The sequence below is a fragment of the Oryzias melastigma genome, linkage group LG14 (assembly GCF_002922805.2).
Source record: "Oryzias melastigma strain HK-1 linkage group LG14, ASM292280v2, whole genome shotgun sequence".
Classification (NCBI taxonomy): Eukaryota; Metazoa; Chordata; class Actinopteri; order Beloniformes; family Adrianichthyidae; genus Oryzias; species Oryzias melastigma.
The window spans coordinates 3,761,778-3,789,103 of record NC_050525.1 but is presented as its reverse complement, the minus strand read 5'-3'; the positions used below and the strand labels follow the sequence as shown (position 1 = coordinate 3,789,103).

At 39.9% G+C, this 27,326-nt stretch overlaps 1 protein-coding gene across 9 annotated transcripts in view; it reads right to left on the bottom strand.

Moving 5' to 3' along the window:
- The window catches only part of spns2 (spinster homolog 2 (Drosophila)), a 77,319-nt gene that overhangs the window by 22,644 nt on the left and 27,349 nt on the right, over positions 1-27,326 (bottom strand). For all 9 annotated transcript variants that reach the window (XM_024265685.2, XM_024265684.2, XM_024265686.2 and 6 more), the window contains exons 3-10: positions 17,649-17,785; positions 12,733-12,884; positions 10,913-10,979; positions 6,807-6,949; positions 5,106-5,258; positions 4,835-5,024; positions 1,379-1,444; positions 944-1,042 (exon numbers count right to left, since the gene is read on the bottom strand). In XM_024265685.2, the coding sequence (XP_024121453.1) occupies positions 944-1,042; positions 1,379-1,444; positions 4,835-5,024; positions 5,106-5,258; positions 6,807-6,949; positions 10,913-10,979; positions 12,733-12,884; positions 17,649-17,785 (1,007 nt within the window). The remainder of the gene's footprint in view (positions 1-943; positions 1,043-1,378; positions 1,445-4,834; positions 5,025-5,105; positions 5,259-6,806; positions 6,950-10,912; positions 10,980-12,732; positions 12,885-17,648; positions 17,786-27,326) is intronic.

Genomic DNA, 27,326 nt, shown 5'->3' with positions numbered 1-27,326 from the left:
CAAAATTCCAGCACTAACAGCTAAACACAATTTTAAGTCCTTTATTTTGAAAGTTTTCAGGGTCTACATACAGAACGAGGGTTAAAAGTTAAAATGGGTGAAACTTTGACCAATCGGAGACTCAAATTTGGTAAAGACGTTTGAATGGTGTCCCTTTTTAATTCATAGAATGCCACCTTTTGGAAAAGTGATCATGGGGGAGAAATTAATAATTGCTGTTTGTACCCAAGTGGAATTTTATGACACTAAGTCTTTCATATTTTGAAAATAGAGCTGTGAGAGAAAGAACCTGAAGTAAGATTTGCGAGATTTGACATTTTGCACCAAACCTCGTAGGTGGTGGACATACGCTAGTTAACAGTAGCAGAAGAAAAACAAAAGAAGAAGAAGCCCCGCCCTGCTTGTTTGGTGTGAATACAATAGACTAAGTGCACGCTTAAGAACGTGTGTCACATGCCGGTGTGAACGTAGCATGAGACGTTAATATTTCATGTCTTTTATTGTTCATGTGTGAACATCCGCACACAAAGGCAAACAAGAACATTTTTTATTAGAGCTTCTTCTATGGCCTTTTTCGATTTTGTTTAAAGGGTGGGGTGCAGGGGTCGGGTGAAAGTGGGGTGTGACCTTGACAGCATTTCAGTGTGGACCACTATTCCAACTCCCGACCAATCAAAAGCAGTAACTTCTACTCCCTCTGGGTACGATGGGCCTTATTAGGAAACACCACTGACAGTGTGGAGAGCGGCAGAATCACAATAGTGTTCAACCATCCTCCTGAGACCTGTGCTATAAGCCCCCCCCCGCGCCACACTTTGCATTGGCCTACTTATATTGAGAGCTGGGCTGGCGTCTGACTATGTTTTTTGCACAGGGAGGTGTTCCAAATATATTGTACATAGTGGGATAGGTGTTTGCAGCCAGAGCACAGAGGGAGTCTTACCTGTCCTATCAGGTATGGACTTCCTGCATCACCCAGCAGATGAGAAATGAAGCTCTGAAAGGCGACCGCCGTTGCTCTTCTTGTGGGAATGACAACAAACTGCAGACAGACGGTTGAAAAATACATGAGATTGTTTAAGGGGAAGAAACAGAGGAGTCACTCAGCCGTGTAAAAAAGATTCATCCATTAAGGGCCTCTGAGCTCAGCTGGTTGGAACATGTCGCCTGAGGCAGGACTAAATGTCAAAGTGCAAATGCCAGCAAAGGCCAAGCAACACCCCTACAACCTATTCACAAATACCCAAGTGAATAGTTTTTACCAAAACCACCTCCATCCCTCTGCTTCAGTGAGCATGAGCTATGGTCTGTTTGAAATGTAGCTGAAATATATCCAAATATTACCTGACAAAAAAAGACAGAGACTCTTTGAACTTACCATTAAAATGTCCGCCGTTATGGCCCAGTTCACAAAAAGCAGCGTCTCTCCAATGAAGATGCAAACCTAAACAATAAAAAGAAGCGTATTTCACTTTGAGGTCAGAGCAGAGAAGTTTCCACTGACATGGGACCAGAGAGGGAGGCTGGAGATATTTTTATGAATGCTGTGCTGAAAAACTGCTTTGGTTGCAGAGGTTCAAAAACATGTTATTATGTCATGACTGGGTTATGTGTGGATGTGCAGGCCTTCATTTTGGTCCCACTGAGCTGAGCACGCGCCCCACAAGTTGAAAGCCGGTACGGCATGAAAACAATTGTTTCTTCCTGTCAAGGATACTTTAATGCAGAAAACATGGATTTATGTGCTTTGGTGCAGCACAGTAAACACTCCTGTATGCACATGGGAGCAGCTGTTAAAGCTACTTGACCACAAAGAGATTAACCGTATTTTAAACAGTATAAGGCTAAAAGCCTTTATTTAAAAAAACAAAAAAATATATCACTGTGCCTTAAAATCCAGAGTGCCTTATATGTGGATTAATTCTGGTTGTGTTTAATGATGTCAAAACGATTTTGAGAGATAACTGCACTCTGTCAAAATGTCAGTCTGTATTTGTTATGTGAGTTTGGGTGTTATTAAGAATACGCTAATTCAGCTAATATGTAGCAGTGTCGGATTGTGTTTGTTTTAAATGTTGCTAACAAGGTTAGGAGTTAGCCTAGCCACAGTAATGTTTATTTTAGATGCATCCGCTTTTTTGTGTTGCTAACAAGGCTAGAAGTTTGTATAGGTACGATATATTAATGTTTGTTTTAGCTGTATTAGTCTGTTTTTTATGTGTCACTAGCAAGGTTAATGGTTACAAGGTTAGGGGTTAGCATAGCCACACTGTTTGTTTTCGCAGTGGGATCAGTCTGTCTTTTTGGGTGTTGCTAACAAGGTTGGGAGTTAGCACAGTCACTGTAATGTTTTTTTTAGCGGTATCAATACGTGTTTTAGGTGGTGCTATCAAGATTAGGAGTTAGAAAAGACACAGAAATGTTTGTTTTAGGGGTATCAGCTGTTAGGTGTTGCTAACAAGGTAAGGAGTTAGCATAGTCACAGTAATGTTTGTTTTAGCGATATCAGTCAGGTCTTTTTACGTGTTACTAGCAAGGTTGAGAGTTAGCATAGCCACAGTAATGTTTGTTTAGCGGTATTCACTTTTTTACGTAGATGGAACACAGATAAAAGTCTAACTGATGGACTCATCTCTGACTCTTTTGTGTGCCAATACTGTAGTTCAGTTGGCTACTTCTTTTATAAGACAGAAATCTGAAAATAGACCATTTATTGACAGTTCTACTTATAATCAGATGTGTAGCGTGGAAAATACAGCAGTTACTGTGGAATCTCGTGGATCTGTCCAGGCTGGTTTCATCTACAGCAGTTTAAACACAAGCGATTGATGTGCGTTTGCTGCTGGGGGAACAACCCACCCCCTGCCAGCACGCCGGACCTCCAGTGAGGAACAGAGAGCGTCAGTTTGGGTCTGACAGCGAGATGCAGACAGGTCTGATCTGAGAGCTCGCGAACCAGACACCATGACCGACATGCTGCCTCTCCGAAGAGAGAAGCCTTTCCCTCAGATAAGCTGAGTGCTGATGGGACGGCAGCTGCGAGGGGTCGACCGGCCTCGCCAGAGCAGCGCCCGCTCCCGCAGACACGTCACGCCTCATAATGTAACACATCTGTCACAAACACAAGTAACTCTCATAGCATAACTTCTACAATGTAGGGTGAATAAAACACCACACTGGTGAGGAACAAATGAAACTACTGTTTAGTCTGTTTTTAAGGTTTCTCGTTTACAAACATAATTTAAATCTCGCTTGCTGGTATAACAAAAAACAATCACCTTTGTGATTTACACGGAGAGAAACAGCAGCACAAGCCCATTAGCAGAAAGGTTTCTTCAGTACAGCCGTCTGAAATTGAGCTGGGTACACGTATAATCACGTAATTGATAATAAAATGTTCAGTCCTCCACTCTAATTGGACGAGTCAGGCTGCTGTCAAAAAGCTGATGAAGGAGCGCTTTATCAATCTTTATTTACTGAATCATCTCAAATCACCCATCCTGTAATTACTCTATGAGTGACTCATTTCACAACATGAACTATTGAATCTGAATGTTCTTCTTGGGGTTTGAATTTTGACTTGTGTGTGAAAATAAGGAATCCCAAAACACCTGACTGACACAACTGAGGTAGAATCACCTTAAAAGATGAACAAACAGACTGCAAGTGTATGAAGCTGCATGTAGCAGACATCAGCCACAAAGTTGGTGGTTAAATTTCTCCACACTGAAACAGGTTTCCCCGTTCGCTTCTCTTTTACTAACTGGTTCTTATTTCTTTGCCAAAGATAAGATAAATAAACTTGTTTTTGCTGCTTCCAACGCCATGCACTCCAAACTAGTTGACACTTGCAAAGATATTACACCTTTTAAGACATTCAGGATATTTTACCATTGTTCTAACTTTTCTTTGAAGGCTTTTCTCAAGATCAGGACAGTCAAATTGTTTTGTCTTATTAAAAAGTAGGATCTTAAAATAAGGATTTTTTTCATTAAAATGAGTCCAAATCATTTTGTTTCAAACCCTTGACAAAATAAAAACTCAAAAAAGTCATATTGCACTGTAATTTAAGGCTCAATTTTAAGGATGTTATTTTAAAAATCAGTGTCATTATTTTGGAAACAAAAATTTAGATTCATGTGTTCAAGTGTTAGTTTTAGATTATTTGAGGATTTATAATTATTGTACTCGTTATGTTCAAATTTTCTTTGTAAAATTAGTAATTTAACTTATTACTCCATTTTTTTGTCTGCATTCAAAATTAACTACAAGCAATGTAAATATAAACTCAAAAATACCAAAATTTTCTTGGAAATACAAAGAAACTCAACTTTTAATTGGGCTGTGAAGTAATGTTGGCTTTTTTTCAGCTTATTTTTCCTTTTCGAATGCTTGTGTGGATTTTTTTTTTAGATTTTGATACATTATTATAATATATCTTGTTAATAACAATGACTTTCTTTATGGACACAAACTTTTCTGATGATTTTCTTCTTAATAATGTTTGTGTCCATTCCTAGTTTACCCATTTTTGCAGCCTGGACATTATTTGGAGACCATGTTTGTGAAGTTGCACTTTTATTTCTTATCAATCCTGAAGTTTTTTTTATTTTATCTTGCCAGTGTAACACTTGTAACGTCTTCCTTTGCTCTGCAGCTGACAGTAACTGGCATAGCTTCCTGTTGCTGCTTCACCTAAACCCACCTGGAGCTTAAAAGTATATTTTTGTTCAGATAGAGTTCACATACTGACATCACTTCTGATAACAAACAGCAGAAATCCTAATCTCCTTTGCTGAACGTGCTGCATGACAGTGCAGAGAGTGGAGCTTACATATGCTCCAGCTATGTTCTTCTTGGCCACCACGAAGATGAGGCAGATGAAGATGGCCGAGCCCAGCATGCTGACGGCGCACACCAGCGGGTCGGCTCGTTCCGTCCTCTGTCGACAGAAGCGGGTGGTGGCAGCTCCTATAACCACGCCCAACAACCCCGTCACACAGGTGATGGCCCCGAAGATGAAGCTGCAGGAAAAGCGCCATCCCTTCATTTAAATATGAAAGCCGTTTAAAGTCACATTTAAAAGAAAAAAGCAAAGCATTCACCTGTCCGTGCTGCTGCAAACGTCTGTTGTACAGTCGTCCACAGTCTTCTGCACCACCTGCGCTCTGGTCAGGTAGATGGGAATCCACATGCCAAAGGCGCCGGTGGCAAATGACACTGATGCCGAAGCCAGGGAGGAGAACACGTAGCTCCGACTGTTGACGGAAAACAACAAAACAGATGAGCAATCCTGTCTGAGTTATAAACAACAGACAATGGATAGAAAATCACCTGCGTGCGTTATGATCTTATCATAGCTGTTTTAACATAAGGAAGACAGAAAATCATTGACAAAAAGCTCCAATATGCTTCATATTGTTTGGGAAAAAGTAACTGTCCCTAAATAGGAAAGAGGAAATTATTTAATAATTCATTGATCTGTGATCGACAACTCTGGTCCTGATGTCAAACATACACATTATTGTGTTCAATCCTGATAGTTACATGACAATTATTTAACTTTCTTTCAAGTATTCAGTTTTGAGAGTTTTATCTGTTGATCGTGTTTCGACTGATCTTTACTGAGTTCACGCAGGGGAAACTTGTTGCTTCCATTCATCCATTATCACACTGGACTTAACTGATGCAACATCGTGTTTTATGTTTATTCTACATTATTTCCCTTTTTAGGGGTGTAACACTTGCAACATTTGATATTTTTCTTTTGATCTAAATTCTGTTATTTACATCTATGGCTTTAGTTTTTTTGACATAGGATAAATGTTTGGCTAAATATATATTTTTTATCTGTCACTGCAAGTGAAATGTTGTGTAACAGTAAATGTTGTGGTGCAAATGACAGCTTAGTCACATCATAAATGACGTTCAGAAATCCTGGAGGATGAAAGTCACATGTTTTAATCCTGAAAAAATCTACATGGACGAATGTGCTGCAAGTGTTACTGGAAAACTGACTTCTTGTTTTGTTTTTTTAGAACGATGGAAAAATCAGTTTGTGCCAAAAAAAACTCTGTTTGTGACATTTTGTTGCAGAAGTCCACACATGCTGGGATTTATCAGTTACTGAAAGAGTTTCCTGGCATTTACAACTAAAAAATGACCTTTAAAACCTCTTTTTATATCGTCTCAGTTTTATTATTTGTTGGTAGCAGAATCTATTTTCTTTTATTTGGGCTATTTTTATCTTTAGCTAATTTGAAACGGTCAGTTTTATTACCACTAATATATAGCCAGTCCAATAAGCTTGATTAAAATATATATATACATATATATATATATATATTAGCGTATTAATGTGATTAAAAAAGGAAGATAGATGGCAGATAAAATGCCAAAGGTTGTTTTTTTTATCCTTACCTTTAGTTTTATATTCTTAAATACATTAAATGACTTATTTTCATGTTTATTTAATCTAATAAAATAATTTTATTTAAGTATTTGATCTCATAATTGATTGAAAACATTAATTATGATTAAAAGACTTAAAGAATTAAAGACCTATTTCTTTAAAATTTGTGTTTTAGTGTTTTTTAAAATAGTTTGTGATGATGAAGGATGTAAATAAAAAAATAAGCACAAATGGTTGAAAATCAGAAGCTGATGAAAATGAAAAATATGGTATTTGTAAGGTAGAAAATATGCTGAGTGTAGGACAGTAGAGTTTAATTTAAACGCACCATCATATACTAAAGTGATGGTGGTGCTGATGACTGAACACGTTTTGAGCGGAACACGGGTCTTACTTCTTGGCGAGGGCTTTCATGTCGCAGACCCAGGAGGTTCTGGTCCTGAGGCACGCTCCCATCTGGTCCGCGCTGCCTCTCTTGGGCTCGGGCACAAAAAGCAGGATCAGAGCCCCCGCGGTGATGCCCAGAGGGGGGGACACCTAACAGGACGAGGGAATCAGTCAAACACCGAGTTCAAAGAGAGCTGTGAGCTTCACCTGCTGTCAGTACGTCACAGTGGGAGCGTTGTGGGGACCTGAAGCCTGAATGGGACGTAGCTGTTTGCCGATACGGATGACGTCCAGTACAAGCCTTCAGAAAATGCAAACATTCCCTTTGAGTGTGTTCAGGAGTGGGTGTGGGTACAACAAGACAACTAAAGAGCATTTATGTCTTTGTGAGTGGGTTGCTTTTATGTCACTCTTTATGGATCCTATGGTCTCAGGTTTGTGCTGTGTGTATTTTGGGAGGGGCGGGGCATACAAATGGCAGCAGGAGAGGGTTTGTTCAAATATAAAAAACTCCGTACAACAGCAAAAAAAGTCTCATGAAAGAACCTTTGAAATGAAATTTAGAGCAGTAAAGATGAGAAAACAAACTGACAAAAGTTTGCCGTTTTGAAGAAAAAATGTAATCTTATTTGAATAGGAAAGTTATTTTGCAGAGTCTCTCTGAGTTTTCCTTTAGGGACATCAATCCATCAATGCAATTGACACTAAAATAAAATAAAAAAAAAACACAATTTTGAAATTAAACCTCTAAAATGTTTGGTTTTAAAATATATCTATTCATTTTCAATCAAAATTAAAGTATGTTTTTTCTCCATATTCCATGTTATTTCTTTCTTTCTCTTTTGAGTGGAATTACTAAAGCGCTTTTGCTTTGGTCCCTCTGTCAAGCAACGTTTTGGGGTCCAAAAAGGCCCAAACCTGGTCTATGACATTTAAATTGTCAGAAAAACATTGTAAGAATCAATGTGAACCATGTTAAAAGTAGTTTTAATGAGTCGGCATTTATCCAACAAAACTTCAGTGAGTTGCTGTTCCAGGTTTGTCCGTGGCTCTCTGTTTACATCCCATAATGCCCTGCTACGGTGGCCATTTTGGTCCAGTTGTTCCACTCTGAGCACGGAGCCTATTCAAACTGGATGTATTCAGATTGAAACTTTGTTCCAGATTATCGAGAGAAACATACTCTGGTTCCCTTTTAGCGGACCAAATGTGTCCAGTCTGAATCCACCCATAGAGTGTTCTGAACCAGTGGAGTTCTGTCCGGATGCGGTTAGATGAAGGAGTCTTTGTGATGATGGGGCGGCAGAGTTTCGACCAAATGACACACTGCAGAAGATGAATCATAAATCACGGCTCCAGAGGGTCCGTTTACATACATAGCACTATAAGATAGGAACACGTGAGTGTGTTTTTGTTTGGGCGTCTTCCTCCTTTCAGTGTGTAATGTGGTCTCTAGTGGGAAATTAAACCTTTTCAGTTCTTTTGTCTTTTCCTAATGAACGGAGCAGCTTCACCGCATCCCTAATGTGCTTCCAGCTGAACCAGAGCTCTCCTCACTATAAAGGATAATATACGAGCGCGTTGAGCTCTCTTCTCAAAGAGACACTGGGAGTCGGTGACCTCTGACCTCAGCTCCCATGGGGCCTAGTACACATTTCCTGTAAAGCGGGTAGACAATCAAGCGAATTAACCTTCTTGATTCCCGGTATCTCTCCTGTTATTTGGCTCCCCTGATATTCCCAGGAAGGTGGCTGGAACATGTTGGGCAAAAACAAGCGGAAGAGTCGCTACAATAGGATCCTGTTTCAAGTTTTAGTATTTGCTTTCCCCTGCGTGCCACACCGGTGATTAATTGGCGTGGAAATTGTTTTATTGGAATGCCATTGTGACTGCTTTGGAACAACCGCCACCGCCGCCGCCGCCGCCCCTTTGTTTGTTCTTTTAAGGCTCCACCAGGACCTGCAGGGTGGACTTCCTGACCAGCGATTTTTCATGTCCTGGACTTTCTGAGAAGGTTTAACTCCTTTAAATGTTCATAAAAGGTCACAGATTTGAAATTTGTCGTCACGGTTCTGTTCATCCTCTCATTGGCGTTCTCCGTTATGAGATTGGTGTGTCTCATAGTGCAGGTTACTCAGTGTATTCAAGGTGAAAACAACAATGATTTATGCTCCTAATTTAACAGCAGTCTCTTTCTCACCACTGCAAAAAGAGTCTGTTCTTTTGGGAACACATTATCAGCACATTTCAGAGCACGAGTTACCCTTTAAACAGAGGAGATCCAGGTGCACGCTCTTGGGTAATTGCATAAACCAGCAAATCTCTCCAAATATTTCCAAGAATATTTTTCTGATAATCCAAAATGCTTCCAGCATGGGTGAGACTAATACTTGCAGGAAGGATCCCTCTTCTGTTGCTTTATCTTATCTGCAGAATATCATGTTCAATACACAGTCATCTTTTTACATCCCTAAATGATCAGGCCTCTTCCTGTCTTAAAGGTCCCATTGTTCCCCATTAGACCACGAATCACCCCACAACCCAAAAAGCTACAGAGATTACAGACAATCCCTCTGATAAAATATAAATGAGGGCTGAGACCAACAGTTTTTTTGGTGACTAACTCATACTGAACTGCAGGTTGACTTGTTTGCAGACCGTGTCTGTTTTAGACAGTTTCTCAAGAGCTTGTCATAGTTTCGGTTTGGTCTTGGTCCGAGTCCTTTGTTAAGCTGCATTCACACTGGACGCGCTTTACTTGTCAGATTCACTGCTTGACGCCTTCCCTAACACTTTGACGCCCGGCTGTGGAGCAACCGCCAAGTTTTTTTGGATTTCATTTGTTGCCACATCATGGAAATCATAGATGATGTTGAGCGAGTAGCTTGGGTTTATATGTTCTGGAGAGCTCTACAGAGGCGCCGCAAGCACATCACTGAGTCTGGGTTCACCAGAGTGTTACTTCCGTCTGTCTGTGGCCCAGTTTGAGCATATACTCGAAAGTAGAAAACTACAAATAAAACTGGAGGATATCATTATTATTTTCTCAATTAAAATAAGAAAAACATCATAATCCCATGGATCATAAGCCCTCAGTGGCTCTCTGTTTGCCTGGCAGGCCGACATGGTGAGCGCCGTCACTCAGGGTATGGCAGAGCTATGCTGGGCGCCATGTTGCTTGCTACATTGTCTACCGTGCAGCTAGCTAGCATAGCAGGCTCTTTCGCTTCAACTCTATGGGCTCTGTGAAAGGCTAGCAACCGGTCCTGGGTGTCTCCCGTCTTCGCCTTACAGTAACCGGGACAGTCTCTAGCAACCCCATGGCCCCAGCGGGGTAACTCTTATACTATCCTTGGCATGTTTACACTAAAAGTGGAGTCATCTGGACCCCACAAGAGAGCGCGCTGAACTTGGTGTCCGTGGTAGACAAAAAAAAAAAAATACATCCACCTTTACCATGGGAGGGATCACACATCAATTTAAGGGTGGGGGTCATCTGGACCCCATAAGAGAGCACGCGAGTTAAAGGGGCTGTAACATATTTTTCTTATATTTGCCATATATTACCTTTGGAACACTGAAAAACAAATTATTTATGAAATATTAATTATTTTTCGTGAGTTTTTTCATACCCGGAAGTAAAACGACTCGATTCCTGAAGCTCCGCCTTCCACTGCGACCCAGCGTCTGCTGCTGAAATCGCGCTACACCCAACGCAGAAAATCCCAAAACAGAACCCCAGATCTCATCTGTCCGGTGTGAGTGCAGCATTACACTGCGTTCACACCGGCCTCACTTTCATGAAAAGTCCACGCAAACTTGTATGCATGCACATTTCAGGATTCAAAACCCCTGTTTTCACATGTCACTATGCATATTTTTAAGTCCGTTTTTGGGCTCACGTAAAAAAAATAAAAAAATAAATAAATAAACTGCATTATTTGAAAGCTAAACCTGTTGAACTTTCACCAGTCAGGGACTTGGATTCGGTAGTGACGTATGGGTAGTCAATGGGAATCTGTCAGTGTTCGGACAGTTATTCAGCCCACACAACTGCCTTTAAGCCCTGATTTGCCCCCTAAACAAACAGGGTGGTGATGATGATAATCTTACCCTCAAAGCCCAATGCCAATCTCCGGCAGCATCTTTGGCACCAGCTCCAAGGATGTAACCCAAGCCGCTGCAGAGAAACACAAAGATAGTACATTAGACACACAGCCTCACACTCATTCATTAATCAACCCTAAAGCTTACAGCACAATTACAATTATTGGTTGTCCAAATAAAAACTATTGACAAAGTTTCACGCCGTTTTTCTTCTTCAGCATCTACTGAAATTACGCTGATCGTGTCAACGGTTGAAAAGTTACAGTAAATCAATGAACGTGAATAATAATAACAGACAAGAAATAAAAACACAAACGCACACAAGCAACTTGTTTAGCACAAAACCTGTTGTTTAAACCTGTGGGACGGCAGCAGCAGAGCGCACTACATGCGGACCCCGTCTTATTCCTAGTGTCACTTCCTGGAGCTGGTCATAACAACCTCAGTGAGGACAAACAATCGAGAGGCTGGCAAGGATGTTTGACTTCCACTTTCAGGGCTTCGCTCTTTCACCTTCTATTGTTTAGCTGGAAAGTTCACAGAGCTCCGAATGAGACGGCGAGTCGAAACACTCTGAGGGTCCAACCATCTCTGGAGGGCATTTCACAAGAACTCATTTAAAACTGTTTTTAAAACTATACAAATTAATTAGTTTGCATAGAGTAAGCATTATTTTACGTCTTTCAAAAATAAAAAAAAGTACAATTTTGCAAAAATTTATGTTTTTAGTGTGATAGGCTGTTTTTGGTGATTTGACAGCGGCTGCGCCAGGAAATTAATAAAAGGGCAAAGTTATTATTTTAAACTTTTGCATTATTCTTTTTATGTTTTCAGTTATTACTATTTTTTTTAATTTTACACGAAATGAGTGGTGTCTATTTGTAAAAAAAAAAAAGAAGAAGAAAAAAAACATTGCAATTTGGCATCCCCTCCAACAGATGGCGGCTGCCTAGGTCACCTCTGACCAGGGCCGGCCCTGTAAACAGTAAAATTTAACGTTTCAAAGTGGATACCACAAAAAACTATTAATCGTGAATTTTTAATAAAAAAACGTATTGGAGTCATTTAAAATCTTGCTGAAATCTTAGACAATCTGTGGTGTTGAGAACCAAAATGAGAATTGTATTTTTTTAAATAAAAATGAAATAAAATACACATTTTCTTTTGCTACAGGGAACTTCTTTACTATTGAAAAAATCAAATTTGTCCTGGATTTCAGAAATATTTGACTCGTTTTCATAGAGCCGTCCTTTGAGATGATGCAAATATTTACAGAGTTGGAGACGGCAGCAGATTTCTTTCCCTCCATCCCCTAAAATGGGTGATGGAGAGAGCAAACAGTGAAGCATCTTCTGTCAAGCACGGCGTGCACCTCGAGTGACTCTCCCCACGGATCCACTGCAGCATCATTCATCTTTTATTATTATTTTCTTTGCCCCCCTTTCTCCCCCCCTGGGGGCTTTTTCTGATTGAATGAGCTGAAAAGGCTGGAAGGTTGAGTTTAATACACCCCTACCACTCGTAGACCCTCACAACCCGAATCCCAAACAGGAATATTTTCTGCATACGACTAAAGGATTTAGATTTTATTTTATTTTAGCTTTCAAATCAGTGAAAAATCATTTTACTAATTTTCCATTGATAATAATTATTGTGCATTAATTTACTTAGATTTTTTTTTTTATCAGAAATTTGTAATGTTTTATTGTGCTTTTTCGTGTAACCTTTCTTTCCAACACTCATAAAAAATTCAGATTAAAATAACATCCATTTGCTGACATCATTGGGTATTAGAAAATGAATTAAAATATGTTCCAGATTCTTACCTGCCCAGAGGAATGGCCAGGTAGAAGACAGACAGCATCATGGTGCGCTTGTTATTGGTGAACAGATCTCCTATGATGGTTGGGGAGATGGAGGAGTAGCTGGACTCTCCGATCCCCACCAGGCCTCGGGAGAGCACAAAGAGCCAGTAGTACTGCACAGAGGAAGAACACACAAGAAAAACAGACAATAAGAAAAAGGTAGTTCAAGGACAGTGGGAAAAATCAGCTTGGTTTCAAACATATTTACTAAAGTATTCCAAAATTAAAAACATAAATTGTTTACTTGAATTCATTTCCAGCTATGAAAAAAAAAATCAACAATGTTTTTACTTTCATGATAAATTAAGGTAATTTTGGAGCCAAAACAGATTATATTCGCACTAATGTGCATCAGTACTAAGTAATTTCAATGGTAGACATTTCAAAATAGTTAAAAAGACAGTGGTGTTAACGTTAAAGCTGTTAACAGGAGGATGCAGCAGGTGCCTATGTAGGCTGCTGGATAATCAACTGTTTCTATGGCAACCAGTTTACCACATGTTCTCTGTGTCTGCCTGTAAAGCTGCAAGAAATCCCCACAAAGTGAAATGTTGCAAATTGCTAACCAGCTACAAAAAGATCAGTTTGTCCAACGGGAAAAAGAAAAAAAATATGTAAAAAAAGTTGCAAGTCTGGAAATCAAATCTGGGTATGAAACCGCACGACGTCAGGAAAACACTTATCAGCTTCTGTTTACTTGAAAGGAGATTCAAGTTTTTTTGACCTATGCAGGCACACGGCGAGCTCTCGGAGTGAGTCAGGGGCGTGTGAGAGGGAGATAAAGTTACTCTGTGTGAAAAGGGGAGTCGGGAAACAGAAGTGGAGCTTAAACAGTCCCGTCAGTGCTGAGCAGAAACTGTCACCTCAGGCCTGTGCTGGTGAATGTGGGACACTGTGTCATGAGGTCATTCTCCGAAGACTGTAAAAAGACACGCACGAAACCCTAACCCTGAAACGGATGACATTCACTCGTGTCGATCAGAAAATAAAATAATGGAAAGTTACCTTAATGTTGTTTTTGACTCTTTTTTTTTATTTTTTATCTTGTTTTTGAGTTTTTTATCTTCTCAGATTTTCTCTCCTCTTGGTCTGCCGTGAGGTTGGATCCTGATGGCAGCTTTGTTTTTGTGTGTGGTCAACCCTAGGCTATCATTAGAGCTGCTAAAAACACTGTAGGAATCCCAAAATAAAGAGTCAAAAAAACGCTCGGGCACAAAACCAAAAAAGTACCATAAATTTGGGGTTAAAAAATAAAAGATCAAAGACCAGAAGAAATTTGACAAAAAGCTACACTTTACAAGTCGTTTCAAACCACGTTTTAACTTTAATCAAAGCCTTTGCGACAGTAGGTTGTAATTTTTTAACTTTTGCTAGCCACTCATAAACGATTTTACATTTATCTGAGTTTAGAAGTGCAAAAAAGGAAAAAATTCCCCTCCACAAGTCAAAAGTGAATGATGCAGCTGCTTACTTGTTTCCTCTCATTCATTAAAACCCTCAATTGATTCAACTCTGATGTCTTTATTAGTTTCCATTCACAGTTAGTGGATCTTCCTCACAAGTCGCCATTTCATCTCTACAGTTTCCGCCCCGTCGTTGGACTAGGGCCGCCACGATTAGTCAATTAGTCACGACTATGTCAACAATTAATACTTGACAAGTCATTTTTTTTGTTAAATCTCAAGACTTCTGTGTGTTTTCTAATCCCGCATTTGCCATCATCTCTGACACACAGGCGCAGTTGTGATAGTTGTCACAGTTGTGATAGGTCGGGTCGGTACTGATGTGACAGGAAGTTCTAGGGTCCCAAAACACGCCAACGTCTTGTTTTAGATGTCTACCTCATTCGATTTAAGTCTTGTTTTAATGCCAGAAACAAATGAAGGACATTACCTGCATGATTTATCAAGTCAGGGGTGTTGAACTCAATTGCATAGGGGGCCAAAAAAAAAAAAAGAAAAAAAAAAAACCTTATTTTGTTTAGTCGTGGACCAAACAAGATAAACATTTTTTGAGCAAACAAGGCCAGACTTTGACACGTGCATTAAAGGTTCAATAACTATCGTCTGTATTGTCTTTATTTTTAGCTGCATAGCTTGAACACTTAAAGTTTAAGCAAATGATGGTTAAGATGTGTGTTTTATTTCCAGTTTACAATCCGATTAGTCGATTAATCTGAAAAAACATCATGACTATTACAGTACTCGTTTGTGGAATTGGACTAGCCATCATTTTACCTGTTTGAGTGGTAAAAATGTTTGAAGTTTTCAAACCATTCCACTCTAAAATATGATCATACATTTCACTAAATGAAAAGATTAACTAAGCGGAAGCACAGAAATACACCCATGTTGGCAAAGAGGAGTAGTCTGCGGCGCTACAAGGCATTTAGTTGTTTTGCTCGCCACTGGGGTCATCAGGCCGCCGACAGCCCTTCAATTTTTTCAAATGGCCAAAAACAGAATCTTTTATGACGTCAATTTGTGGTGGCGATTCAGGAAATAGCGTGCAGTTAAACACTGAGTTACATAATATCTGGATTCTGCTTAAAAATCCCAAATGCCCCTCAGTGTCTTCAATGCATAATGATAGGAGTCACTTGTAAGTGGTCATTAACATTTCACTGAAGGACTTGCTGCTTTTCATGGCGACAGTGATGTAGTGTGGCTACATGATGGCTAACTACTCCTGGCTTTTTTGACTGGGACTGGCAGCGCTGCACGCCTTCAGGGTGGCATTGAAGTGTTGAGAAGAGGACAGCAGGTCCTGAGGAACGTTCCCCATGTCGTTCATCAAACGCAGCCATTCTTTGTGGCGTTTGTCAGAGAGGCCCTGAAGTTCATCTTATCCATAAGCAGCTGGAATTGCGCCTCTTGCTCAGGGCAGGGGGCTACAACCTGCTCTTCCAGCAGACGATTCCCTCCAGAGACCATCAATAACTTTGAGGTGTCTCTGCCATCCATATTCTCCACAGAGCCATTGCAGCAAACCGCCGTACGCACACAAGAAGTGCTGGCCCTGTGAAGCTGCTCTGCAGACATGTGCTGCATAAATCTGAACGGGCACAGGAGGAGCTGCCTGGTTGTGTCACAGATAGATTTGTGCATGAGCTCTGTAGGACAGGGTCTCCCCACTGACTGTATATGAGAACTAGACTGAGAGACTCCTCCCCCTTTGCACTCCAAACACAAAATAGCTGCTGGGTCACATAACCTAGTTTTTTTCTTTCTTGCAAGTTATAAACCGATACCTTCAACAAAAGTATGCGTTCTCATATACTTCAACCAAGCCTGCTCTTAAGTGGTAGGGGTGTGGTCTGCTAACAAGCCCACATTTGATTGGTGAGACTGATTAACATAGAAATGTTGGCTCTGACCAACTAAAACCATTCAGTGCTAAAGCCTTAGCCACATATAGGTTTTTGGGCTGTCCAGGCCCGTAGAGCAAGGGTCCACATTTGGCCCGGCCCTTGAACAACATCAGAGACTCATGAGGGTCAGCACCGCTAAGTCTGAGGCCATGGTTCTCGACCGGAGAAAGGTGGTTTGTCCTCTCTGGGTGGATAGAGTGCTCCTGCCTCAGATGGAGGAGTTTAAATATCTTGGGGTCTTGTTCACGAGTGAGGGAAGATCAGGTGAGAGATTGACAGCGCCGGCTTGTCTACATTAAAAGTGGGGTCATCTGGACCCCACAAGGCAATGCGCTTAACTTTTTTTTCAATGATCAATCTTTACTGTTGTCCAATGACAAACATGAAGTCTTGTACACCTTGTCCACCTTTGTCATGGAAGGGCCAACTACTCAATGTAAGGGTGGGGTGATCTGGACCCCATAAGAGAGCACGAGGGTTATGCGGTCATTGTACTGGTCCATTGTGGTGAAGAGAGAGCTGAGCCAGAAAGCAAAGCTCTAAATTTCCCGGTCAATCTTTGTTCCAAGTCTCACCTGTGATCAAGAGTTTTGGGTCTTGACTGAAAGAACAAGATCCTGAATACAAGTGTCTGAAATGGAATTCTTCCAGAAGGTGGCTGGGCACTAACTTAGGGATAGGGTGAGAAGCTCGGTGTAGAGCCACTTCTCCTCCACATTGAGAGGAACCAGTTAAGGTGGCTCGGGCATTTTATTCAGATGCCTCCTGGATGCCTTCTTTAGGAGGTGTTCCGGGCATGTCCCACTGGGTGGAGGCCCTGGGGAAGACCCAGGACACGCTGGAGAGACTTCGTCTCTTGGTTAGCTTGGGAAAGCTTCGGGGTCCCCCCAGAAAAGCTGGAGAAGTGGCCAGGAGAGGGAAGTCTGGGCATCTTTGCTTAGACTGCTGCCCCCACAACCCGGTCCGGGATTGTGGATGGACGGACTTTATTTTGTCTGAAGCACAAGTCTCTCTACCCAGTTCTCATGAACAGTCAGTGGGTCCCCCCACCTTAAATGCACATGACTGGAGTCTTTTATTGTAATTTGATGTCTAGAGTCAGTAGGAGAACCCCTCCCCCACATTATCACTGCAAGCAATCACGCCATTAATGCAGCCAACACTTTACAGCTTGCTGGAGCCTTTCCGCGATATCAAATCTAAATTCTCATTTCACGGCAGTAAGACAACACGAGCTTATCTTGTAACTTCTTTAATTGAGACATCTGTGAGGAATGGGAGTTCATTAGTTGATTGGCTTGCAGCCAGAAGGAGAGCAGGAGGTGGAGGGAGACGTAAAGAATGTCTACAAAGTGGGCGTTTGCCTTAACAAGCATGTCATTTCATTTCACTTGCTTTAACGTCAAGCATGTCCAGATCATAGCAGGCTAATGAGCCTGCCAGACAGAAACTAATGGAAAAGCCCACATTTTTGTGGTGCCAGTGCTCTGCAGGTTCCGTGCCGTACCTCTTTGCTGATGAATGAGCTCGACAGAGTGATAATGGACCAGAAGAAAATGCCACAGCTCAGGATGACCTTTCTGTTGAAGCGGTCGCCCAGGTAACCAAAGATGGGAGCTGCCACCATAAAGCTGCAGATGAAGACTGTGGAAGAAAACAACGAGAAAATGTTACTTTGGCCACATAATACAGGCAGAACGGGATTACCGAGACAGTGTGTGTTTATTCTTTGTCCACATTCACTTATTTACTCTGGTACTTTGCTGCTTCACTGAGCTCTGGTGTGGAAGTCTCCTAATTCCAGCTGAGCTCAGCCAACTATGAGCTCCTCTGGTTCAATTATTTAGTCAATACCTGTCCAGATTGACTGCTGGAAAATCGTGTGCCAAAGATGCAAGGGAGGACTGCCAGAGGACATCTCCATTCAACACTGAACAGTTGGGATTGGGGCATACCTAAAGTTTCACTTCGATCATCTTTTAATCCATTTTCAAAGCATTCCCAGTGGTCTTTTAACTACGATTATGGCGTTTTTAGTCAAATTAAAAAAAAAAAAATTGATAAAAAAAAACTTATGTCGATTTCTAGGACATATTTTTTTTGCAGATCAGCAAGAGGTTCATCAGAAATTGGCTTCAAAGTTGTTGGTGGCCAGAGTAAGTCCGCCCCTACTTCCCAACATCCATCTGTTTACGCTCTCACAACCCCAACTTAATATCAGCGGAGCAACAAAAATGGAGCTCTCCAGCTGTACAGTTTTGAGTCAGATGCCACCTCGGATGAGGAAAACAAAGACGTTCGTGGATAGTTGTCTTCAAGGATGCATCTGAATGGAGTGGAGAAGGGAGTGTGTTGCTTGTAGTAGGTTTTTTGTCACACCTACAACATTTTCAACAGTGTTTTTTTGTCTGCTATTGATTTATACCATTTTGAATTAAATAAAATACTGTCATAACTTTAATCTTAATTTTCCTTTTAGGAATATGAATCCTATAAGGCAGGGGTGTCAAATTAATTTTGGTTCAGGGGCCACAGTCAACCCGTCTGATCTCAAGTGGGCCGGATCAGTAACATAATAGCATAGAAACCTATGGTCAACTTGTTATCTGTAGCTTTGTTTATTCTCACTTGGAAAAAATGCCTCAAATAACCCAGTAGCCTAATCTTTATTTTTACATCGTCTATTATAATTATTTCTTGATCTCTTGTTATGCCGGTCTTGTGTTTCCTTTGCTTCCCCTAGTGGCGGAATAGCGCATTGCGGTCATTTCTTTACATAGCCATAACCCGCCACAGGAATGGGCTAAAAAGTTGCTTTTTTAACCCCTTATAATTTTTTCTCTTCGTAAAGGCTGGATTAAACCATTTGACACCCCTGCTATAGTACAGAATGTGGCCAAAAACAAATATTTGGAAAGCTTCACGATGCAGAAGTTTCTGCAAGAAGTCTGAAGCTGATGAAAAGTGACAAATCAGGTACACTGGGATTTAATTATAATATAGTAGTTGAGGGGGAAATAAAAATAACAGCATGTCAGAGTTTAACATATCACATCTGGACTTATAGTTACACTAACCAGATCCAGAGCAATTTAAACGGTAAATCACACAGCAGCTCTGGTCCTTCCACTGAGAGGAGCTCAGTGGTCATAAATATTTCCTCCTTCTAAGTTCCTACAAGTTAACTTCTGTATAAGTAAAATAGACTAAAGTGCCCTAAAATGTCTTCTCCTAATTGCCCCACTGCTTAGTAACCAACCAGACCTTGCTCTCAAGAGGTTCTAGTCAAACTGAACGAGGAGGGTCATTCTCTCAGACCTGAATATTTGATGCTCCAAAGCACACTTTGGTGTTTTTGTGAAGGAGACAGGCCAAAGATGCTGGTCTTGAGAGCGAGGAAAGCTGCAGTGTTTTGACACATCATCAGCATAAACATGCAGGGAGAGCAGAAGATGACACAGAAAAGACAGGAGGGCGGCGTTACATAACATACATGCTGCTGAGGCCAGCCCCCAGGATGACAGACAGTAATCAGATTAGTGCGTGACCGTATTTAAAGTCAGGATATGAATATTGTGACGAGATAAAATAAGAAAAAAAACGGGAACATTTTCTTCTGGGGGCTATTTATTGGAACAAATGGATAAAAATATAATAAATATTTTATATAACTGCTGCAGGTATTAAAGTCCAGTTATGTATCCCATTTTTATCCATTACAGCATCTATTTTAAAAGCCTTTCCAGTGGTCTTTAAATTTAGATTATATTGTTTTTAGCCAAAAGTTAAAAAAAGAAAAATCTGTCGTTTTCTAGGACAGTTTCTGCAGAGTGGCAGGAGTTCTTTAGAAACTTATGTCTGAGTTGTTGGGAGGAGTGTTGGCACAGAGTAAGCCCGCCCCCATTTCCCATCATCCATACACTCTAGCTTACAGCGCCTCACATTCCCAACTTAACATTACAGGTGCAACAAAAATGGAGATCAATCTATTTTTTTGTCTGCTCTTGATTAAATTTGATTTGAATACAGAAATACTCAGATATTATTATACTATTTTAAGCTCAATTTTCATTATATATATATATATATGTCCTTTACAGTTGCATATTCATAAATATAATAGACGTATTAAAATCACATTCTGTGTCACTTTTGTCCTCTTGGTGGAATCAATAAAGTTTTTAAAAACCAAACACAAAAAAAACGATAAAAAAAAGTTGACTATTTATGATTATAAATTTGGGTTTTTAGAGATGGAGGGACTCTTTGTGCATCTCTGCCTCTGCTTGGATACATTTCCCTTCTTCTCACTTCTCCTGCAGCCAAGCGCTTTTATGTGGCTGCAGTAAGTGCTGCAGGTTTACTGTGCCATGTTAAATGACTCCGATGATTGCTCCCTGCAGGCCCGGCTCACTGCAGAAGCTTTCCCAGCGCCGTCTGCACACACATGCACGCACCATGAAGCTCGCTCACTCACTCGTTCACTCGCTCACTGAGGGATTCCGCAGAGTTGCATGAGATAGGGTGAGGGAGAGGTCCACAATCATCTACCACCAGCTGCTCCACGTGCATCTCAAAGCTAAGATAGAGTAGCTTTTTAGAGACCTGACAAAAGCCACCTCTTTTATCTACTACTTGATCTTTTAGAAGTTATTATGGAGGCACATTTTGTCATTTTATCACCTCTTAAAATAATCAAAGCAGCAAAAAGCCTTTTGTTGAAACCTTTTCATGCATTTTCACCCACATTTAAACATGTAGGTGGAATTGTTGTCAACGTAAAAATGAAAAAAGATAACGCCTTTGCTCTGTAAACACATTTACTTTTGAAGTTTAAATACAGGGCCGACCACATGACAAATGCTTACCAAGGAACCTGTTTGATTTCAAAAACAAATAACTGATGTCTAGTTTCCCGTTCGACCGGCACACGGATGCTTTTGTTAGCTAAGAGCACAAAGAATGCTGGAGGTTTCTTTGAAACGGCAGACAGACAGTCTTCAGCTGCGTTAATGAGGAAGGCAGCATCTGTCCTCGGTTTCTATTCAGTCAAAGCCGAGATTAAATCTGGAAAAGTCACTTTGATCTCATTCACGTTAACACTGAAGCTGAATTCCAAATGAAATGTACAGCAGTGGCGAAGTATAAGAAAAAAAACTCTTATTTTTTTATTGAGAATTTATAAAAAGAAAAAAAACAAAATAAAACAGAAAAATAACCTTTAATAACATTTACCATCTGTTCATCTTAATGTATTTATTCAACCTGGACTAAAAGTTCACAAATGAACAGAAGGAATCTCAAAGAAAAGTTTTGACAGAATCCAAATAATAAACAAAAACATGATTTTGAATCCATAAATAATGTGCTTTATTTTAGACTTTTCTCTAGAAAATATTATTGGGATGTTTTGTACTGATCTCACTGTACCGCTGTGGTGGGAAATGACAGCACCTCACAGCCATCTGAGAGGGAGGCGACTCGGCTGCAGTCTGAAGTCCCACAGTATCAGCTCTGCGTGACATCCTGTCTTTATCATTACGCTTACTCGCACTCCGCACTGGACAAACACATTCTTCTCTTTGAAAACAATCACTTACCCCTTCTTACTGTAAGAAGGAGCAAATCAGAAAAATTACAGACGTTCGGAAAAGTTCTGCGACAAAGTTTTCAAAAATGACATAAAAAAGGCTTTTTGAACAAAAACTCTTGTGAAATTTGAGCCATAAGTTAATCAAATTAAATATCCATGCATTCACTGAAACTCCTGGCTTGTATCACATCAGGGCCAGAGGTAGCCTTATGGTTTGGTGATGAGGGTTTGCTGGTTAAAGTAATAAAAAGGTGTATTTATAACTTTGGGGTGAGGATGTGGAACAGAATGGAGGAAAGTATCAAAAAGAGTAAAAAAGCTAAAAAAAAAAAAAATTAAATCATCATAAAATCAGAAAAAATAGAAAAGTGAGAAGCCTAATGTAACACTGAACAATCATGACTTCCTGATATTTTTTTCATTTTCTTGAATTCTTTTTTTTTTCTTTTTTTGAAGAATATAGTATTAAAACATATAACATTATAAAAATACAATACAGGAAACATAACACAATTCTAAGTAAAAGTCACGATTATTCTTAACTTTTGAAATTCTTAAATGTTGAAACAAGAACATAAGTAATACATATCTTGTAACAAACTGGAATTAAAGAATAATCAAATCAAAAATCAACAAAAATAAAAATAAATAAAAATAAAATGCGAGTTAAATTAAGTAACTAGTCCTACGGATGTACAGATGTTTATCGTTTTTTTAGCTTTTGTATTTTTTAATCTATTTTTATTGATTTTTATGACACATTAATAACAAAAATAAATTCAAGTGCACAGAGTTGTATTCAAACAATACATCAAAAATAAAAATGAAAAGAATCAATATCAAGGACTTTATTTTTTGATAATTGTTTATTAGGGGCGTGTGTTGGCATAGTCTGGCAATATGATATATATCACAATACGTATCATGATAAATCCAAAGACATTACCAGAGCAATATCTCACTATTTATAGGAATATGGCTTAGAAAATACTACTGAATATTCTACTGTAAAAATATATTATTAATATAAAATATATTTCCAAATTAATTTTTCTCGACACCCCTAATTATTATACATTTAATATGTAAAAATGTATGCATGAAATATAGAGTAGAAATAAATAAGATTTTTCTTCAACCAACTCCTTTTTTAAACACTTCCTGTTTATCAATTCTATTTAACTATTTCAAATCGATTTCAATTTATTTCACATATACCTTTACACTTAACGATATTTTCTGTTGGTATTTTCATGTCAATTTAAGTGAGGTTGTTTAGCAAAATTCTCCACAACTTAAACGAGCCGCCTACTGGCTTAAAAAACTCGTTTTACCAAAGGAATTAGTCATGATTTTGACTTCTGCAAGTGTTTCGGCTAATTCGTTTTGCTTTCTCTTTTTACTTTCGGACATAGAAGTCACACGGAATGCTGTTTGTTCTGCTTATTACCATATGGAAAAACACGGGTAAAGGTTGAGCCATTACGGTTATCCACTCATGTCTGGCAGAAATTCTGGAAACATTCTGTATGGTGAAGCCTCTACAAGGAATCATTCACTTCTTACGGTCTTCTCGTCTTAAGAGCTTGAGCGAAACAGCCGTGCTGGATTCCATAAAAAGTTCCTGGGAAGTCAGGTTTCACAGCTATTTGCAGGTGGGAGTGCCAAACCTGCTCTGAAGTTCTGAATGACATGCTGTGCATATTTGTCACCGTATAAGGGAGGATCATCAAGAATTTCAGGCAGAGGACAATGACTTCATAAGAAGTCCAAAACCAAAACACAATGACATGAACAATGGTGACGGCAAAGCCCAGGTTTCACGGAGAAACACTCAGGGACATTAATCATGCTATTATGTCATTGTCGGGGCAGGAAAAAAAAAAAAAAAAAACACTGTAAAAATGAAGATGTAATCTGGAGGTTATTAGACTGATATAAGCAGGGGTGCTATGGAGAAGAGAAATTAAATTAAAAAAGCAGTTATTTCACTCATGAGGTCATGACCAAATGCATTATGCCTCATTATTGATTGAACTTGAACAAAAAGTTGAGTAAAATCAACTAAAAACTGGTGTCTTTGCTTCATTTTCTACACTTCTAAACACAAAACACATGTGCGCACAGTAAAGCACACACTCACTGTACACGGAAACACCAGGCCTGCTTTGATTGGACGAAACCTCCTGAAATGATTCTCACGCAGCAACTCAACTGTGAGATGTGCATCTGTGGGATATGAAGACGCACGTCCTGTATGCTTCTGTGTGCATTTGAAATTCACCCAGCCTGAGCAGAGGCATTTCCTCACCGAAAAAAAAAAACAAAAAAAAAAAAACACAGTATTCCCCTGAAGAAAGCTCGACTAAAGCCAAATACTCAGCAAGCTGTTCACTCCTAAAACAGCATATAAAGAAGCAGTCAGTCAGCTGCACATCTGGTTGGTTATGGGATAATCCACATTTTTCTTTGGAAGCCAGTAGTTCATATTTATTTATCTGAAATAAAGAACTGAAGCACCACCAGGATGAATCCCACAGCAGTGCAGGTGCTCGCCTGCTTTCAGCTCTCTCCTCAAAGCTTTGTTCTCAGAGATTAATCTTTTCAAATAAAGGGAATTTATCGTCTTCCACGCATCCTGTCTTAAAACGAAATGCATTCTTCGGTTCATAAAAGAAATCGAGCAGGATGGAGCGTTATTCAAGCCGCAGAAAGAAGAGAAGGAAAAGGGTAAACAAAGAACACTAACACTAAAATAAAGGATTTTAATCGCCACAAAAGGTCAGAGTTCATTTGATGTAGACACAGTAGAGGGCCTTACAGCCGCGAAGGCTGACGGAGCTCAGGGAAGTCTGGCGTGCCTGTCTGCCACCAAATTCAGGGAAGGGGGAGGCGTGTCCTCCCAGCAAGTCTGAACATGTCTGCTGTAAACTTCCTGCTGTTAGTTGGTGGCAGCAGAGTCACTTTGACCTCCACGTGAGGATGCAATCACTTTATTAACACTCCCTCTCTAAAAATGACGCTTTTTCTTCATCCCTTTAGTGAAAGAAGGTCATTTCTGTTGCATTCTCCTTTTTTACATTTTTCGTCATCTCTATTGTCACATGGATCATGCTGAAATATTTTGCATTTTTGAGCAGGGTGTGGTGCTGACAAATGATGCCTGAATTCAGAGGCTGTTCCGCTTCCGTTTCAGGGTGACATCCCCGTGCGTCAGAAACAGCTGATGCTGAAGCATCGACCGCCGCTCTGTGAATGAACGGTCAGAATCACACTAATGATCATCCGATATGTTATCGCTCAGTCACGATTCATCCATTTGACCTTTTCAAGAGGAGACCATTCAACGCAGAACAAGATTTACAGACTTAAGATTAAAAATAAAAATAATAAATGGGTTCCTATCATCACTGGCTCATTTGAGCACTGAAGTCTTTGCTTTAACCTTCTCAGTTCTTCACATTTGCATACAAAAGGACACCAGATGCTTTAGAGCATCAGAGGTGGCAGACTGAGCATTTTAAAATAAATTACAAGGTTGAAATATCTATTTTTAGATGCATTAATTATGATCCATTAACAATTCTGAATCGCTTCATGAATTTTAAATAATCAAAAATGTATATGATTTAAAGTAAAAGTAACAAGCAGAACTAAACATGAAATGACTTCACCTACAGTGACCGTCTGGAAGCATTTTGGGTTTCAGAGTGTCGAGGGTCACCTGGATAAAAGGTGTGGAAGTTATGTCAAATATATAGGAACACAACAAATTGTGAAATCACAATGTGTGGCTAGCTGGTCACTATTTATGGAGTTCGATGTGAGCTAAAGAGCCTTTCATTAAAGCTGGTCTAATGATACCATTATCTTATTTAAAATTGTTGAGTTTAGGAAACATTTTACCCTTTTGATGCTGTGAAAGATTTTTGATTATTACACAAAATATTTTTCATGTCAGAATTTTTATGTTCTCAATAAAAGTTAAAAATTATATCGATCTCATCTTTGCCTAAAAATGCACTTTGGTGGAGAAAAGTGAGTGATATTGGTCTACTGTCTTGTACTAAAGAGAAACTTTTCTGCAAAAATGCATTGATAAACCTTTCATAATCAAGTTGTTGCTTCCTGAATCATAATTGAATCACATTGTGAGGATCCTCAAGATTCCCACCTCCAACTGAACTCAGATTTACAGGAAAACAGAATGAAAAGGTGACAACTATTTGGGAATAAAACTTGTCTTTTTTGAAAAGCAAAAAACTTAGAGTGTCAAAGAATACAGCAAAACAGCCTGAAAGTCCATGTTCAAAAGCATCACTGACCCCGGCCTCACACTGCATCCGGTCTGGATGCTGGAGCGGTCTAGCGATGGCAGATGACTCGGTTGTGAGAAAGACGGTGAAAACAGCGAGGACAGTGGAAAATAGGTTTCATTTTGAAAAATAGACCAGAAAAACTTTACATTTGCTGGCATGATTTCCAGTTAAGATAGGTAATAGCCCCAACTTAACAAAAGTCGGTGTCCGGCAAAAATTTGAAGCCAATAAAACGGATATAGACCACTAGAGAAGCCGGACTGGACTGGATGCAGCGTGAGTGACTCTCACACTTTTCAAGTTCTGAAAAGACCCGTCGACCACACCAGAGCTGGATCAGATGCAGTGTGAGCCCCCTGCTTGGGTAAATATGCACTAAAACAAACATAAACCGTTGCTATAGCAATTAAACTTCAATTGACTCTGTGTGACTTATTGGATTAGAAGTTTCTTTTAAAGTTTTTAAAGTTTAAACTCATTCTAATGAACCTGTTGCTTATAACTGATCACGTTTCCTCAAATGTGTTCCTGAACCTGGGAAACTTCTAACCTACATTCTTAAGATGTTTCTCTGCTCCAGCAGACCTGACTGAGATGTTTTTTTCTTTTTTATGGCAGTGTTGTCCTGCAGCTACATACAGGCCTGATCACAACCCACTGAGTTAAATCAGGAAGCTCAGGGGTCTCCAGGGACTCTCTCAGCAAACTGCATCCACTGCTCAGTTTTCTATCAGGTGTGTCGAAGGAGTGGTGGTTGTTGTTTCTCGCTCTGTGGAGGGTGTAACACATAACTTCAGAGTGAGTCGGACGTCATTGTTGACCATGACGTCAGACTGAAACCCAGACGTTCTCACACATCACCCCTCACGTTGGTCCTCAAACATCCCTGCATTCCTCACGTGTATCAAATCACGGCTAATTATTAATAACGCCCCTCTGTTCAGTTGCACCAGCAACATGGTGCCCGCTGATAGAGGCCGTGTGCAATCTGCAAACACCAGAAGAAACACTGTCTGCCAAATCGAGCAGCTTATGATTCAGTTGTCCTCGCTGCAAAGCTATTTTTAAATCTGATGTTTCATTTTATTGAGTCATTTAGTCTGAATGTTGACAGCTAGTCTGTGCAGCAAGATCGTTCTACCTGTGGCGTGACAAAACTGCAGCTGGGGAGAATTACACGCTGCTAGAAATACCAGCCCGACTGGCGAAAGCACACTGCAACGCAGAAGAAGAAGTGCACACGGAAAGGCAGGAATAAAGAAAGCATTTGGCT